Source organism: Artemia sp. Qi Xiang Cuo, chromosome 15 (genome assembly GCF_049724085.1).
Source record: "Artemia sp. Qi Xiang Cuo chromosome 15, ASM4972408v1, whole genome shotgun sequence".
NCBI classification, from domain to species: domain Eukaryota; kingdom Metazoa; phylum Arthropoda; class Branchiopoda; order Anostraca; family Artemiidae; genus Artemia; species Artemia sp. Qi Xiang Cuo.
The window spans coordinates 26,613,252-26,632,132 of NC_142808.1; the positions used below are offsets into that span (position 1 = coordinate 26,613,252).

At 36.3% G+C, this 18,881-nt stretch overlaps 1 protein-coding gene across 1 annotated transcript in view; it reads right to left on the reverse strand.

The window, feature by feature from the left end:
- Nucleotides 1–18,881, reverse strand: part of LOC148943506 (dolichyl-diphosphooligosaccharide--protein glycosyltransferase subunit 1-like) — a 57,540-nt gene that overhangs the window by 29,148 nt on the left and 9,511 nt on the right. Inside the window, exons 2-3 of the mRNA XM_089101058.1 lie at nt 15,486–15,590; nt 6,517–6,765 (exon numbers count right to left, since the gene is read on the reverse strand). Of these exons, the coding sequence (XP_088957184.1) occupies nt 6,517–6,765; nt 15,486–15,590 (354 nt within the window). The remainder of the gene's footprint in view (nt 1–6,516; nt 6,766–15,485; nt 15,591–18,881) is intronic.

The following is an 18,881-nucleotide window of genomic DNA, read 5'->3' on the forward strand; positions in this document are numbered from 1 at the left end:
ATTTTGAATGGGAACGGATGAACTTCAAAAAGTACTTATGGAGCACGTTGAACTGTTCAAAAATACGCATGGCAACATCAACTAGGGTTAACCACCAAGCCCGATTCTGTCTGGATTCTTGGAATCCCCAACTCTACACAGTCATTCACTTTAAGTTCCCAAGTTTTATTATTTCACATTCACAAATAAATAAATAAACTAAACAACACTTTCGCGCTGGAGAAAACCAATGAAACTGCTTTAGAAGTAATAGATACAGATCAACAAGAGAACAACCATTTAGCCATGACCTGCTGACTCCTTAAAAAGGGGGCTTTGGATTATATAAGGGGTATTCTGGTATTTGCAATATCTTAAAGGCCCGTTTTCCTATCTCTCGCGCCTCTTTGTTAGGAGCGAAACTACCTTTTTCTTCACGTTGACACCGTTCTTTTCTAGTACCAGTAGCTTTACAAGCTTCAGAAAAACGTTAGTGATAGCAACCTTCAATGTTTTAAGCCTCGGTAGTGGCATGTCCTATCAAGCTCTCCAAATGACGCGTTAATTTTCCATAGCTCTCTGAGTATTACTTTATTATCATATGGAGCTCTTCAGAGCCTTCAGCATTGTTGTTTTGTCATATATCTGAGTGTATAAGTATTAGGTTAGGCACAAAGAACCCACAATTACAGATAAGTAAAAAAATGAATTTAACTTAATTGTAATTAAGGTTCCAATTCTTTTCAGAGAAACCTACAAAAGTTAGGTAGCAAAAGAATAGGTGTACTCAAAATAGCATTGAAAGAACAACAGCATTCAGAAGCGACGAAAAAAAAGAAAGATAATCAGTCCTGATAATGAAAACAGGGAAGTTACAATTAGCATGCTTGCCCAAAAAGAGGAGAATTTGAATTTTCTCCAAATTTCTAACCATTTTTTCTGATTTGGCAAAACTTCTTACTTTTTGCAGAAAATCTGACTTGGTTGCAGCCATGCTACTATTATCTAGTAAATTATACTCATTCTACATTTATATTTACTAAAAGTCAAAAGTATTTCTTTATAATGACGGAGTTGATGAAACGGAATCGGCAAAATCTGGTGTTTTCAAAGGATCGGAATCGAATGAATTGTGCCGATAGTTGAAAAGATTAAACATCTATTCACCTTTATGCAAAAAAAAATTGAAATAAAACTAGTTCTTGAACTCTTTGAAGCTGGATAGCCGAATTCATATGAAGTAGTAGTAGTAGTGGTAGTGAAGTAGTAGTGGTAAAAGTAGCAGTGAAGTAGATCCACCTTTTCCTTATGACGAAAGTCGACTGAATACTACGGGAATAATCGTATTCCTTTCTTTTTTTATTGAAGTATTCCTCAAGAAAATTTAGTTACAAGCTTGACAATTAGTATTCAGTACATTCTTATTTATAGTGGATGAGCTATTTTCTGTTGTTAAATTGGGAACCAAAAATATTTTCTGTAAGACCCTATGTTTCCTTTGCTAAATTAAGTAAACCTGCTTTTTTCAATCCTAGTCCCCGAAGCCGCGCCACGCCGAAATGACGGCGGCAAATGTGTGATTCAGTATCGGCGGCGGCGCGCCACCAGACGCGCCGAAATTTTTTTGGCGGCGCGCCGCCGATTTTAGACGGGCGGCGCGCCATGGCGCGCCGATTTTTCAGATTAAAAATAATAATAAAAATTCCACTTCACCAAGCACGTTCAACCTCGATTTTAGTAAGGATTTTTAAATGGTTAGCTAGAAACATACAAGAACATTATGACAAAACAGGAATTTGTTGGGCCGTGCGGAAAGTGTTTATGTTCACCATCGATCAGACCAACTGGAATTTTCATTTTTAACCACTAGACCCAGAGATGCCTATGTTGTGTTTATGGTTAACATCGCTTTGTTCCTATAAAATCGCTTGTATTGTCATTTTCTTCTTGTTAATGATTTGGGCTAATGTGTGTATAAATTTCAAAGTTTGAAGTTCAAACATCTCCTGTTCATCAAATACATACGAAAAGGAAGTGAAAAAAAAAAAAAAAATAACAACATCGAAAAAACACTGTATACAAATCAGACACCATGGCTTAACAACACCAACAATTTTAAATCAGCGGTTACATCACTTCAGTTACAATTGATGTAACAAAAGTGAGTTTGTTCACACTGCCTGGAGCCATTGGTCTTTTTGCAGTCACTATCAGTCCTGTCGTGCTAAAAAGCCGTTTAGCTGAGGCACATGTGGCCGGTACAGCCACACCTTGACGAGCGTAAACTGCCACTCGCAGGATGTGATACTAGTATTGGACCTTGGGGTCCCACAGAATGCCGCAAATGGGCTTCTTCTTTGTATCTGCTGAAATAAGTTGTTTTATAAGGGAGAACAAACCTGCACCTTCACCATAGGGCTCCGGCGCCCTACACTACAGGAGGAACTAAACTGCACCTTTACCCTCTTTTCTTATCAACACGGAATAACCCTCTGACATCCTTTTCTGAAAGAAGTGGTCAAGTTATAACATTTCAAGTCAAAGTTTAAGGCTACTTCAACGTCATTATGCTCTACTAACTGTGCAAAAAAAAAATGTAATTCATTTATATAGATAAGTTTCTAAACTAGCTATAGATTATCTACCAAGTGAGAAACTACCATAAATTAGCATCGATCAATAAATGAAACCCAAAATGAACAAAAATAACAATAAATAACTGAGTCAAACTCAAAACGAGCAGAAATTAACATAAGTTGGGTTCAAAACCCCTATGCCTTCCCAAGGCCAGAACATAATTTTCACTTTACAAAAAATATAAATGTTTTTACTTTTATAACTTTAATAAATCAAATAATGTTAACAGTTTGATTACTAAATATCAGTATATGTATATTAAACTGTCAATGCATATTCATTTGTATTTTTGTCAGTGAAGTACAAAGTATGTTCTGGCCTTGGGAAGGCATAGGGGTTTTGAGCCCAACTTATGTTAATTTCTGCTCGTTTTGAGTTTGAGTCGGTTGTTTATTGTAATTCCTATTCGTTTTGGGTTTCATTTATTTATCGATGCTGATTTGTGGTTGTTTTACGCTTGGTAGATTATTTGATTTATTTTGCTCATTTTCGGTTTAATGGAGTTCTTTACTTTCCTTTGAAAAAACTTATTTTTTGGAAACAGTTTTTTTAATTAATTTCTGTTCGTTTTATATTGACATAGTCTTCTCAGGGAAAAAGAAAATCATACTTTAAATCTTTTCGTTTTTTTAAGAATTTATAGTTTGGCCTGCTATTTGTATGCTGGAAAACAATTTTCAGCAAAATTTAACAACATAGACCCTTATAAAAATCTGGACACATATAGTAGTGTTTAATTTAGTTTCATACCTCCTCTAGTTGACCTGAAATGGAAAACTTGATACCATTCGCAAAAAAATCTGTTTACTTTCTTTGATAGCTTGGATACACTTACGCTATTTTGATTTGGTCAAATTTTAAGAGCAGAAGAAGCCCTGAAAGTTTGAAGCACAGTTTATAGAATTAGCAGTATGATCATACCCTATCTCACCCATTATAAAAACCCGGACCAAGGTGCGAGTGCTCCAGAGAACGTTTTTGCAGATATAAACATAAGCGGCATTAGATCTTTTCACGGGTAGAAAAGTCAGATTTCTCTTGGACACGAAACAAGTGGAAACCCGCTATTAGGAATAATGCACTTTGTAACCATTTCTCATTGATTGACGGAAACAGACTAACCCGCTAATGTAGAAATAAGTGGGAGGAGCTTTTTGTTCGTACCGAGAATGAAGACCAGAAATGTTCTGCGATAAACTTACTGGATAATTCTATAAACTGTGGTTTGAACGTAATACCCTCAGTCGTTCTTGGGATACTGCTGAGATGCCTTACTGGGAATTAGCATTATCACAGTGCATTTTAATTTAATCTTAAGTCAACATTTAGTTTTTAAACATAAAGGCAAATGGGTGGGGGGGCGTGGGATTAGTTTCCGTCCAATCACTTTCGGCTATCAAAAAGGACATCCGCCCTTTCTATTTCCAATCTAATGAGCCCTTTCCGAAGTTCCTACGACAACTCCTTCGATACGAAGTGCCCTGGTCTAAACAACAACAACAACAAAAAAATGATAACATTATACCCACATCGATCTCTACTATAAAAATGTCAAGCCTTCCAATCACTTTCGATTATTAATAAGGGCACTAGGCTTTTCGATTTCCAAACTAATGATCCCTTTTTGAGTTTCTACGACAACGCTTTCTATAAGCACCTTGTATGCCCCCAGGGCATAGATTACAACCCTTACCTTAAGGGTTGAGAGGGTGGTTGTCATCCTCTAAGATCTAATTTTCAGAATTTTCAACTACGTTAAACAAAATGGCTCTCTCAAAATTTTGACTGTCTGTGTTTCGGGAACTGGTGGGCATGGAAGGGGCGTTAGTTGCCTTCCAATCATTTTCAACTATTAAAAAGGGCACAAGCCACTCCAATCTCTAATTGAATGAGCCCTTTTCGAAGTTTCTACGACAACTTCTTCGATATGAAGTGCCCTGGTCTAAAAAAAAAAAAAAAATAATACATTGTGCCAACATCGTTCTCATATACCTCCAGGGCATAACTACAAAACCCTTGCCCTAAGGGCTGTGGGGGAGTAACCTCCTCAAAAAATATATTTTCTCTCTGGAAATCAGTTACTCTGAACAAAATGGCTATCTTAAAATTTTGATTGTGTGTGTTTGGGGAAACGATGGGCGTGGAAGGGGTGTTAGCTGCCTTCCAATCACTTTCGACTATTAAAAAGGGCACTAGCTATTCCAATTTCCAATCGAATGAGCCCTTTTTGAAGTTTCAACGACAACTCCTTCGATACGAATTGCCCTGGTATGAAAAAAAAAACAACAAAAAAATAAAAATAAATAATACATTGTGCCAACATTGTTCTTTACTTAGACTGCTCGATTGCGCTGCCTATGACAACATCCTGAATTGCCTAATGCTCTTTTACCTACCACTTTTCATCCAAAAAATCAGAAAGAAAAATGAACAGAATTTTAAAGTGGAAGGTAGAATTTTTTTTTTCAAGAAAAATTTCTTCTTCTCCTTCCTATGAACCGATATACATGGCGAGCCCAAGATGACAGTATTTATTTTTAAGAAACAGATTAGCCGGGATGACGGTTGAAACCCAGAGGTCGATATCGATAACCAAAAAAGAGAGCAAAAAACAAAAAAAAAACGGCGGCGTATTAGGGCCGCTGCCATCGATAGAAATCGCAGGGGTGTCTGCGCGCTGATGCAAGCTCGGCGGCGCGCCGCCGACTTTTCGGCGCGGCTTCGGGGTCTACTCCATCAATAAAGTAAGGGTAATATCCTTATTCAGTTTTCTGGTATAATCTGTTTTTGTCGAATTTATTTTTTCTGGTGTATCTTGATTACGATCTAGAAATATTTTGACACAAGTAGAAAATTCCCATAGCGAAAATTCGGATCGCCCTCAGGATTTTATCTCGGGAGGTGGCAAACATTTAGAAAGGGATACTAATTCACAAATTAGACGGAAAATATAGACATCGATGAAAAATTACAGAAATCTCGAGATTCTGGGGGTCAAGTGCTTGAATATCCCCTTTTCTTTGCACGTCTCTTGGTATTGGTTAGGACATTATGTTAAGAAACAGATACAGGAGGCACGAAAATTCTCCCCCATTCAATTTCGATGCCTCGATTGCGATAAGATTCTTGATTCTGACTACGATTCCAAGAAAACTTTTCGTTTCCTTCCTTTTTCTTTGTTTTACAACATTAACAAATATTAGAAGGCTTCTATTAGCAAAAAGAACTTTACAAAGTTTGGTATTAGACATCAGTTCATTTTTCGTCAGTGGTATAGCTAAGAAGACCACAAAAAAAGAACACTGATTTCTCTTAAGGACTGCATTGTCATAAATTATTTCAGTATTTATCTTTTTCATTTATTGTTTTCATAAGAAAACAAAAACCCAAAATGAACATTTTCACATAGGTAAAATAGCAAAACTAAACGAGAAAAAAACAAAAGAGTTTTAGGCCACAAAATGTTATGTTTTACTGAAGCCAAGATAGTTACGCAAATCCACTTTCAGATGATAACTCAGATTAAAAAAAAAAAAAAAAAAAAAAAAAAAAAAAAAAAACTAAACATATCAGTGGACACAGTTTAATATATATACTCAGACCAAATTCAGACATTATCAATCAACAAACATCAATTTTGTGTTATATCAATATCAAAATTAAATCCCCCGTCCTCCCGCTAAAAAAATAGTGCCATAATTTTTTCTCCAGTTTTGACCCTCCCTCCTATGGCTCAGTGTGCAACAAATCCTTATCTATCTTTGAGGATACACTTCATAGCTTTTAAGCACGTTCAATAAATCTGTATTTGTGCTCTGTAATTTGACCCCATAAGCTTTTGCCAGAATGTTAGAATACAATAAAGGTTTCTTTTCGAATAGGAAAAGGGTAAAAACTTACCTCAGTAAACGATTTGATATTTTCGTATGGTCCATAACTGACAACGTTATCAGAATATGTAACGGGTTTAATTTTCGTGTAGCCTTCAGTCGTTCCAGGAGGTACGCTTACTTTGGTCGTCTGGGTGATTACAGGGTATTCAGTGTAGAGGTATAGGTTTCCAGTATACTTGACAAGATGTTTTTCTCTTTGGGTTATTTCTTTTGGGAAAGGTACAATGGTCTCAGCAAAAACAGTCTCAACTTTTACCTAAAACAACATATTCATTAATTATTCTCTAAGGATAGGCATTGAATATCAATACTGGAATGTTCCAAAATACAAAAAAAAACTGTATTTCGTCCTAGGCCCTTCCCCCCTCCTTGGAGAAATTCAGACTCTAATCTTATGTATAAATAAAAAATAGTGACAGAAAAATAACCAAAATTCAAAAGAACGTAGCCAACACAAAACTGTCATCTGGTAATGAAATCTATTCAGCAGGGGTACATTGAACAAATAAAAAACGAAATAACAATGCTTTTCTTTTGCTTTTTTTTCATGCTGCAAATATAGAATCAGCACATGGACAAAATCCACAATTTTAAATGTATCAGAGATGGATCGTTCCATAAATATAGACGATTTGAATCTCTTTCGACTCGCAGTTATTCACAGATCATTCAGGGAGGGATAATAAATAATTAGATGACTCTCAAAGTTCAAAGCTAGCTATAGGTGGAAATAACATGAAACTTTCAATCTAAACTCTTATTTAAGAGTTCCTAAAGTCGCAATTTTTGCTTTCTACTTGCCTAAGGTCCCTTGGGAGAAGCCCCCGTGTCATTTAAAGTGACCTTTTTATGAAACGAATGTTTGAAAATAAGTGTTAGTAGAAAAGTGGGCGTTATATTTTTTTTGAAATCAGAAGTGCGTAAATTTGGGGCTAATAATTGCAAGACCTAGACCCTCGCCACAAACTTTACTAATAGAGAATTACTTCGCCTATTGGGATCACAACAATTCAGGGATCGTTCAGAAAATAGTCTTAAGTGATGAAACAAGTTTCCTAAACAAAAAGGCGGTGATTACACATTTCAAAATGGGTATTTGATTTTTGTTGAAATTGGTATTTGAGGGTTTAATTAAAAACATGTGATATAAATTGTAATGCGATCATTATCAAACCAAACACAGAATGTAGCCTACATTCTTGACAATGGCTTCTAACTTCCACAACAGTATATAGCCTATCCATGGTTTTCCGAGCTTGTTTGTTGCAAGGTGAATATTAAAATACAGAAGTAAAAATCAAAACACTTCAAGTATGTTTTTCACTAATTGTGTTTGATCTTGCGCGATGTTGGTATCCGCGAGTGTTTGAAGCCACCAATCAGAGCCAACATAACAACATTGACTTGGTAAAGCGTCTTCATTGTGTTTTTTTTTCTCCTGGCCTCATAATTTAGAATAGAAGATCATAGAAATTTGAGGTAGTGGCCGCAAATCATTCAAAAAACCTTGACTATCAAGGGGTTATTCAGCGAATGGTTTATACTACAAGGGGATAAGTGCATTGTTCACAATTAGTGTTTGATTTCACTAAAGTTGGTATTCGACGGCTTTTGAAGTTTGATTGCACCTATGGTATATACAATTGACCTTGTTCAGGCACAGATTTTAATACGAAAAAGAAAACGAAAAAAAAATATGTAAGTATGCCTTATAAAATGCCTGTCTAAATGTTTGAGATGCACCAAGCGATGTTGAAATAGTTTTATTTGCGGGAATGCATGCAAGCTAGCAGTTGTGTTCACAATTTGATCTTTTTTTTTTTAGACTAAACATTGTGCCTGCACATAGACAATTACATGCAAATCAAATGAAGAACCAAATCTTGGCTTTTTTCTTTTCTTCACTTTGTGACCAAATAGGTTTTCTGATGCCAATACGGACACTTAAACATGGGTAGCACACATAGCCATTGATTTCAAGTAAAGCACTTTTTCAGCGAAATAGGACTCTAAATCAATCCTTGTTGTTGAACACGGCTCAAAACACAAGAGAAAATGACATGGGACTTTATTAAAAGAAAGTATATCAGGCAACGTAGACCCAAACAGATGCGAGTTACATCTGCCTCAGTTATATTTAATACGTCAGTTGCAAATGTATTGTTGATGATTTTCGAACAAAGTTTGAAACTACTAGACAAATGCTTTGAGCAGTTGCTTATTTTAAATGTCAACAGGAACACAGGAAACTAATATCCAACCATCTATCATAGAAAACACATTCAAATATTATAGCTTCAATATTGTCAAGATCTCATCAAGTGCTTCCGCGAGTTAAAAACCTAGTCCCACAAAAAATTCTTCGATTTTTTTGTTTCGCTATTTTTTACCCTTACTTTTCTATGGTTTCTCTCATAATAAAAAAAAAATATATCAAATATAATCAAAAAAAAAAAAAAAAAAAAAAAAACGAAATAAAGCTGCTAAACTTTCGTCACCTAAACTTGATTACTCATAATATTACTGAATTTTACACCAAGAAGAAACTTCTTGATACTTCAAAAACTAGCGATTATCAAATTAGTATTTTCACATTGAAATATCTCAATAACTTACTTCCCTCTTCTTTTTATTTTTTTTCCCATGAATAGTGAGATCCATAGTCATGATTCACGAGGAGCATCAAATCTAGTACATCCATTTAGAAATACGAATAGACCACCTTTTGTAACTAGAGATTTTGCCCCCTATGCGTGTGGTATAGTTTCAGTTGATATTAGAAATTCAAGTCGTCTGGCATGCTCCTAGCGTGCAGAGAAAAGAATTTTCTTTGCAAAAGAATAGAAGTCACGTTTGTTTATTGCATGTAGAATGCTTGTGGCATATAGAATAATGCAAAAATAGTGTTAACAGAATATATAGAAAAGAGGAGAGTACCACATGCTTCCAATAAGCCCTTTGGGGCTGTCTTAGCAGGTGTTGCAAAATGATGCTTTTTCTGGAAGATATTACATAGTGTAGGTTTGAGATATCTGAGCTACTACTGTGTACGTGGGTATGTCCAAGGTCTTATACATCATTAGGAAGAGCACCTAACAGAAACCTAGCTCGACTTGACCACAAGAAGATCACAATTAACAACAGCAACTTTTCTTTGAAGACTATTTGTACTGATTACCATTACTATTTTTTCAGCAGGGTGCATATATTTGTGAAAGCAGACTGGGACTGAGACGTTTTTCTATCACAAGGCAAATAAACATGCACAAATGTTCAGTGTACCTTCTGTTTTAGTTATTTCACGTAACTCAGTAGATTGCATTGAATATCACCAGTCAGTGCTTCTGCAGATCTATTAAGCAAACGCTATTACTATGCGTATGGAAGCATTAGATTAGAAAGGAAGAAATAACTGATGAAAAAATTAACGTTATCTTAAAATGGTAAAATTAAACTGATTCAAACATGACAACTTAGAAGTGAGACATTTTTTTCGTGGGCTTTTACTAGTATTATAAAAATGAGAAACTGGTTTTTGTTTTTCTTTTGTAAAGCACTAATGTCACTAACCCTTTCACTGGTATGAGGGGGGTGGGGTAATACCATTATCTGTGGCATTTCTGTCTGTTTTAAATTTGACAACATTGTTCCTTGTAATTTTTGTCTGTTGAAGTTCGATATCTTGTATAAGGTAATTCATGCATCTTCTAAGTTTTAAATTCACTACTATTCATTGAAAAACAGTGTTTCATAACAATCCGTTTTCTGTTCCTTTTTACATATTCTTTTCATTCTGTTCAAGCTGTAATAAATATTAGCCTTAAATCTGCTACTAAGAAGCTCAAAAATCCTTTGATGCAAACTATGGTGGAAATTAAAAGCAATGAGGCAATGCAAAGTGTTTTATTTTTGGATGCTCTTGTCCTAATTGTAGTATCAACATCATAACCAATGGCTTCAAAAATCCTTGAGTTCCAATCTTGGTAAAAATCAAATTACATTTGAGGAATATGTAGCCTACTTAACATTTTGAAAGCCAGGTACTGTTACTATTTGTTACGATTTTCAATCCCAGATTTTGCATACAAGTCCAGTGGACATTGTGTATCACGCATAAACCCAAAATCAATCCAATATTTCATCCCTTAGTTCTATGACTATCTACCTTAATTATGTCCTAGGAATGACGTATGGACGGATGATAGATATACTTATCTATCAACAAATGAAATGACATCATTTTTGCCTGATTTGCCTCTCTCTCACTTGGACTATCTGTCTTGGCTTTTTCTACAATTAGCCATATCTTGATGCCCACAACTAGTTCAAACTAATTCAAATGCCGTTCTCAGATATATAGTGGTGGAAACTGGAAGCCATCACAAAAATGCATGCTATGTATTGTTTTTATTTTAGAATATCCATATTATAACTTGAGTCCCATGTTTACAATTGAGTAGTAAATAAAGTGGAAGAAATAGGTTTATGATTCAATACCAGTACAACAATGTGGTGTATAGAGGGGGGGGTATTACCCCACTATACACTCAACTGCACTTTGTTTACTTGCTTATGTAATCTCAATCCTTCTCATTTTTGTTGTTGACTTTGGCATTAGCCATACTGCTTATACTGATGATGTCATTTCGGAAAGACAAAACACAAAAAAGTTTAAATATAAGAACTTAAGTTAACATTACTGAATTCAGTTGGCCTTGCAATAAATAGTCAAAAATTTGAATTTTTATGTTTTAACAATAAGTCTGATCACCCTCTTCTGCTTTATTAAACAGTGTTTCAACCCAAAACAGAGGTCAGGCTGTGGGGTTACTTATTCATGAGTTACAACATACTAAGTATGATCAAATCTCTCCTAATTGAAGTCACTCTAACTGTAGGTTACTAGGATGTCTTTATACTGTTTTTGTACTTATTTAATATTTTATTTTTTCTCATCTCTCATGAGAAAAAATGGGGGTATGCAATAGGCTTACCCCTTCTGAAGCCTATTGCTGATTCTGGGCGGGAAAAAAGGACTAGCTAAGTTGAGAAATTTCCACGGCGGTGGTTGGCATCCAGGCAATGAGGCTTGACCCTCCGTCCCTAGGCAGCATAGGAAATCCGCTGGGGCACCTCAAAAGAGTGAAGGGGTGTAAACATCACTGAGCTTCACGCCAAGCAAGGTGATGGCTAACGCGCTTCGGGTGACCGCAAGACTGGGGACCTTGTGGTGTACCTTATCCCCAAGAAACGCTCAATGATGATGACAAATATGATGATGAAAAGTTTGGCTACGTCATCCCTGGTATTATGCGATGCGACGAGAATGGCGCTCTCGTCGAAAAGTATGCTAACTACCATCTTATAAAGAAGACAAGGCCTGAATATTGGCTGCTGGAACCTGTGCTTGATTAAATGTTCATTGACACAAGCTTTTTTAGCGGATGAATTTTATCTTTATAACCTTAATATTCTGTGCTTTTCTGAGACGAGACTAAATAGACATAACATCTTGATCCTTAAATCCTCAGCTGGGAAGGCGGTCTCTTTTCATAACTCGGGACCATTAGATGGATCCGGTCGAGCAGGAGAAGGTCTCCTGTTGTCCCCGAAAGCAGTCACTGGGTTTATCAAATATGTGCCTGTGTCTGAGAGAATCGTACGGGCAAAAATTAAAGGTCGCACGAATAATCTGACTGTCCTTAGCGTTTTACGCCCCAATAAGAGATGCCACTCAACAGCAAAAAGATCAGTTTTACAGTGACCTGCCGAGAGTCATTGATAAGATTCCCTGGAAAGATATCCTCCTAATTGGAGGCGACTTCAATGCCAGAATTGGCGGAAAGCTGAATAGCTCGGAACATGCGATCGGCAAGCATAGCCTTGGAGACAGGTGCACAAATGGAAACAGGCTTTTGCTGTTCGCAATGCAGAAAAATATCGCTATGTCTAATACCTGGTTTGGGCACAAGCTACGTCATACATAAGCATGAGAATTCCGCTATGGAAGAATACAAGCCTAAATAGATTATCTCCTTGTATCCCGACGATGGAAATCCATGGTGTTGGACTCAAGAATGTACAGAGGTACTGACACGGGATCGAAAAATGGATCTGACCACTTCTTGCTGAAGACAAGACTAAAGTACAGACTTAGCTCAAGGAAGACTACTATGCCAAACCAGAAAATAGACGTTTCGAAGCTGAAAGTAGATGATTACCGAGGAGCATTTGTCCTTGAACTCTCAAACCGCTTCACTGTCCTTCAAGAAGATACCGAGGAGGCAATCCCAACTGATCAGTGCCCCAAGATAAAGATTGAGAAGAAAAGAAAAAAGAAATGACCAACAAGAAGTCCCCCACATACCAAGTGCTACAACAAGAATGTCACAAATCAGCAAGAGCTGACAAAAAAGCCTACTGGTCTAATGTTGTCAGTGATATGGAAAGAGCCGCATCACAGAACAATACACGAAAACTCTATCAGATACTTGGAGAATGCATTGGGAAGAAGAAGCAAACTACCATCCCCTTGCTTAAGGCAAAGGATGGGAAAATACTCACAAGCAGCGAGGAACGTATCGAAAGATGGCGAGTTCATTTCCAAGAACTATTGAGACCAGAAGACAATAGTAATCGAAAGCAACCACTTACAGCACCGCAAAAACCACCGCACAACCAGGCTTTTGAAAATGTATGCACGGACCCACCCTCCAGGGATGAAGTAATTAAGGCGACCCAAGTTTTGAAAAACCATAAAAGACCAGGAATAGATGGGATTCCTGCCGAGTTACTGAAAGCTCTCCCCGAGGTGGCGGTGGATGAACTTCATAGCGTGATAACCAAGGACTGGGACAGTGAATACATCCCAGATGACTGGAAGACCTCAATAATTGTCCCTATCTTCAAAAACGGAGACCGAATGGACTGCAAAAACTACTGAGGTATATCCCTTATCCCCACTGCTACCAAGCTGTTCGCAGTCATACTTTTAAATAGATTCAGAGACACCAGAAACAGCCGAACGCGACCCAACCAAGCAGGATTCAGGCTGGGTATGGGTTGCTATGACCAGATTTTTAGCCTGCAACAGATCCTTGAACACCGGTTTAAACACCAGCAGGAAACAATCCAAATCTTCATAGACTTCATTACTGCATTTGATTCGGTCTATCGTGATGCAATATGGGAGGCAGTGAGAGAGGATGGTGTGCCTGAGAAGATCATCAATCTGCTCAAGGCATACTATGCTGAAACAAAGGCCCGGGTAAGAGTCGATGGCGATCTTTCAGATCTGGTCCAGATCGAGGAAGGTGTACATCAAGGCTGTGTCCTTTCACCAATCTTGTTCAACTTCGTCATCGATTGGATCCTCAGGGTCCTGGACAATTATAAAGGTGTTGCAGTGAGCCCGTCCTTCTCCGTCACAGATCTTGACTATGCTGACGATGTGGATATGCTTTCTGAGCCTATTGCAAAAGTCAAGGCTACGATAAATGATGTGGCAGTCATGCCACTTTCGAATGGTCCCCAAATAAACCTACCAAAAACAAACTCCATGCGAACAGATCGTATGGATGAAACCCCTGTGACCCTAAAGGGTAATCCGATCGAGGATGTCTAGTCATTCAAATACCTCGGATTGATGGTAAACCCTGCCGGCGAATGTCAGCCTGGAGCCTGGAGTGTCTTCCTTCAATTACGGAAGTATCTCTGGAAGCAGAGCGAAATATCGCTACGCACAAAGCTCCGTGTGTATGAAGCTATGGTTCTCTCTGTCCTCCTCTATGGATGTGAAACGTGATCACTTAAAGCAGCTGAAGCGTTGAGCTTGAATATATTCAACCACAAATGCCTGCGCTATATCCTGGGTATCCGCCTCTCAGATAGAATCTCGAATGAAGAAGTAAGGAGAAGATGTGGGGATCACCCACTTGTCTCTGACATTGTTAAGCATAGGAGACTGAGATGGTAACAGTTAAGTCTAATCTGGAGCTAATTGGGGGATTCCAAAAATGCGGCCGTTGCAGGGATCGCCAGTGGCTGGAATTGGTGGAGCCTGCCACCCTCGAGCAAAACCTATGGAAGGAGACATGTCGTCATCTGCTGGGCGCCACGATGAGTCTGGATGCGGCTTGAACGTGCAACAAGTACAAGTAAGTACATCTCTCATGAAGAAAAAAAAAAATTAAAATAACCAAGATTAAGAGACAATTCCTTTGAGCATGCCAAGTGCCTCTCTTCTACCAAAATGTACACCAAGGTACATTCTTTATGTACCTTTTGCAACTAATCTGTAATTGACATCCTGTTAATTATTGTTCTGTTATTGATCTTTACTTGGGCAGCAGTGTTGCCCTCTAATTATTTTCCTTTTATTGGTCTGTTTGTTACTTATATTAATCATTTATTATCTGTGTATTATTACTCTCCTTTTTTGTTATTTTTTTTTGTGATCTTTGTAAGTGGGTTATAGATGACTGTCAAGTATTATTTGTTTTTTAACAAAAGCAAGACAATTAAGTAATAATGATAGTAGTAGAAAATTATCAAGTTTCTAGAAATAAAATCTTAATATTGAAAACATTTGCAACTACTACTTCAGCATTGCAATTTTATAAACATGCTTATCTCCATTTTTTTAAATCCATTCCTTTCACAAGTATGAAGAAATCAATCAACCAAAGAAAACATTCAACTGAAATATCTACTTAGTTTTTAAGTGCAAACCTCTAAGGGTGTTTAATAGGGTGGCAACAACATCCTTAGGTGTTGTTATTCAAATTTGTGTTTAGTTGTGCCTTCATTGTTCACTGTAATTTCTGTTCACTTTCAGTTTTATCATCTTATATAAGCTAATCTATAGAAGATCTTCCCTTTTTATGGTACAACTTTACTTTTTAAATGTATTTGAATTAGTAACAAAGAAAATACCACACAGGATGTGCCCCTCACAAAAAATCTAAATTAACTTACTTTAGCAGATTTACCAGGTTTAATGGGATCTTTGAGCATTACTTCAAAAGTTTTGGCTCCAATAGGTGTTGATGAGCTTGTAGTCGGTTTTACATTCAATCCTGTCTGCAAAGAAAACAAAACATTATTAATAATGTTCAGACAAAACTTAAATAGTTACTATTACAAATTCATATGCCTAAATTCAGTAGGATTACAAGGCTATTAGAAACATGGCTAGAATCTGAAAGGATACCATCTTTTATTATGTTTCTTTCATATCTCTCCTCACATCTCACTTTGTTTATTCCCTTACAGTGCCCGTTTTCGGTTTAAGATTGACAGTATTTTTCTAGGCTAGAATAGGGTTAAATTTGTCTACTTTTTTCTAATGCACTTTAAAATGAACTGAATTACGGCTTACCAAATTACCAGAAAGAAACAAAGAACAGTATTATTGAATTATCTTTAATGTTTCATAGGTTACAAACTAAATCTCTTTAAAATATTATTAGAATATATTGAAGATCATCAATTTTTTGAAATCTGTAAAATAGATCAAGACAAAAACTGTGCTCCAATTAAAGTAATATTTCTGGCATCTCTTGACGAAGTCCACCCTTGAAAAATATCCAAGCATCCATAGAAGAAGAAGCAGCCAGACAAATAAAAGTTAAAAGTTGTGGGAGACCACTCCCCATTAGAGATATTTACCAAATGGAGACTATCAGATATTACGTTTAATAAGAATAATCCTATCCTTTCCCCTTTTTCCAATAAGTATTTTTCTAATATGTATCATAGAATTCGTTCTGGAACAAATGGACTAAAATTTCTTGCATTCTCGTACCAATTTCCTAATTCAAGTGGTTCAGCCCCCCTGTCCCCTCTTTGCAGGTATTTTAATATGAATAATGAAACAATTGACCACTGACTATTTGAATGTAATATGCTGACGTCCACACAACATACCTTGCTTTGTAAACTGTTAAAATGCTTCAAACACCACTAAATCTCACTATCAGCCAAGAGCCTAGCCAACTATGCTTGCACACAGAGCATAGAAATCAATATCTATCATCTTATATTTGAATTCCTTGAGTCAAAAAATCTACTGAAAGATATCTGAGAATATCTAATAAATAAGAGGCAATCAAGCCAGTAGCTCTGTAGCCCACAGAGTGAAGCAAAAGGAAAAGGGCTAAATAGTAAATACTGAAAAGCCCGCCTGCTGTGAAATAGAAGAAGAAGAAGTTGTGACATGTAATGAGAAGAAAAAGTGACATGTCCAACACAATATGAATATGGTAAAAGAAGAAAAACACCAAAATTAGTTTGATGTTCAGCAACTAGCACAATGAAACAACAGAAATCAGCAATATCTTTGTCCTTCTTTCTTGCATTATTAACTGTAGGAAAAAGCAAAAAAAAAAAAAAAAAAAAAAAAAAAAAAAAAAAAAAAAAAAACTGGCCTTCAATTGGAATCCATTACTAATAAGACAGTTGCTACAATACAATCACTATACAATGGATGATAAAACCGTTTGCAGTAATAAACTGTAAATAAGGAGAAAACTGGCCCAATAGTAACTAAGACTCTAAAAAAGAATACTGGTAACAATTAATACAGCAAAAGAATTGGCTTTTTATGCTGATCCCAAATATATAAAATTCATTAAATTTAATATTATTGATCAAAAGCTATAAGCCTGGGGAAATTTGCTTCATTTAAAAAAGTGGAAACACTGATAAAAGGTCAAGGGAACTTAATGGCAATCACACCATCAGATTCAGCATATCAGAAAACATTAATAAAGAGGTCTCAAACTTCCATTGACAAAAATATGGAATTTCTTTTTTTTGCCAAAGAAAGATCACTTATAGGTATTAACCCACATATATCCCCCCCCCAAAAAAAAACGTCTGATCAAAATTTTATAATCAGTCATTTTTTTCAGCAAAGTTGAAAAATCCGATAACTATGCCTCTGCGGATGACATGACCCCCCACAGTCTCTGGGGAAAGGGCTATAAGTTATGAAGTTTGCTGCTGTTTACATAGTTTTTGCTTTTTGGGAATACACAAAAATTGCAGGTGTAGGGGGAGGGGGATTCACAGAGAAGGAAGAGGGAATTCCTGGCCTGATTTGAAAAAATATCAAAATTCAATAAAAAAAAAAAAAATCAAACTTATTCAAATGAAAGTCAGAAACAAAATTAAAACTTAAAAATGAATCAAGATTATTCCAGGTGTGAGGTGGATTGCCCCTTCTTCAATTGCTTGCTCTTTATGCTATAGCATAAATTTTGTGTTCCAATGCTTTAAGAACAACTGCTGAAACACAAGAGCTGTTGATTTGGAATAACAAGCTTTTTTGAAGCAATAAAAAACTAACACAGTGATCAAGGGATTGAGGAGAGGGCAAACCCCTTCATATACAGAATGATTTTCTATTTGTTTTCAGTTCCAATATTGCTCTTACTTTCAGTTGAAAACTAGTTTTTTTTTATCTAATAAAATAAGGCTTAATAGTCAGTCAGAGAAATTCATGTCTCAAAAAGCAACAACTTTCATTTATCAGAAAGCAAGGAGGAGAGTCTGAAAGTTTATAGCAGGCTAGTATTATCACAGTCAAGCACAACACTGGACCAAGGAAATAACAACTTTCAGACTCTAAAAAGCTATAACCAATTGAAATAGGAACCTTTCAGATATAAATAAATTTCTCAATAAATGAGGAACTTCACCCAGAATTCATAACACAATTTGCACTTTAAAGGCAGGGGCGGATCCAGGATTTTTTTAGGAGGGGTGGGGGCAAAAAAGGTTGATCTGATAAATTTGCATTAGAAGCAAGTTTAATTAATGCAAACTTGAGTTAATTAAGTAAATTATGCTACTTTAGACTACTTTAGGGGGGGGGAGCCCCTTGCACCCCTGGATCCCCCACTGTTTAAATGAAACCAAAAAAAAAATAAACCATGGAAATAGTGCAGGTTAAATAAGGATTTAGCCAAATGATTTGCCTGATTGTTTTTTTTTCACCAGGAATTAATAGCAAATAAGAAACAAAGATTATTGATTCATTACAGGAGCTAGAAACTTGCACAAAATGCAAAGCAAGGGCAAGGGCTGCAATGGTTGCTACTAATTTACAATCAAATGGTCAAAAAGCTTTTGTGTGTGATTGTATTTATTTAACAGATAGTGAATATAAATCATTACCAAGCTTAGTTGACAAGCAGAAACTAAGATAAAAGAAGAAAGAACAAATTAAGTGAGTTCAAGAGCAATAAAAGAACATGAAATAGAGCAAAAATCATATAAATTTCCTTGCAATTTGTAGTGTCTAGGAACCTACTCTGTTCAATATCTATATAAATAATATTTTTCTAGCTACAAATTATCTCACTCTTT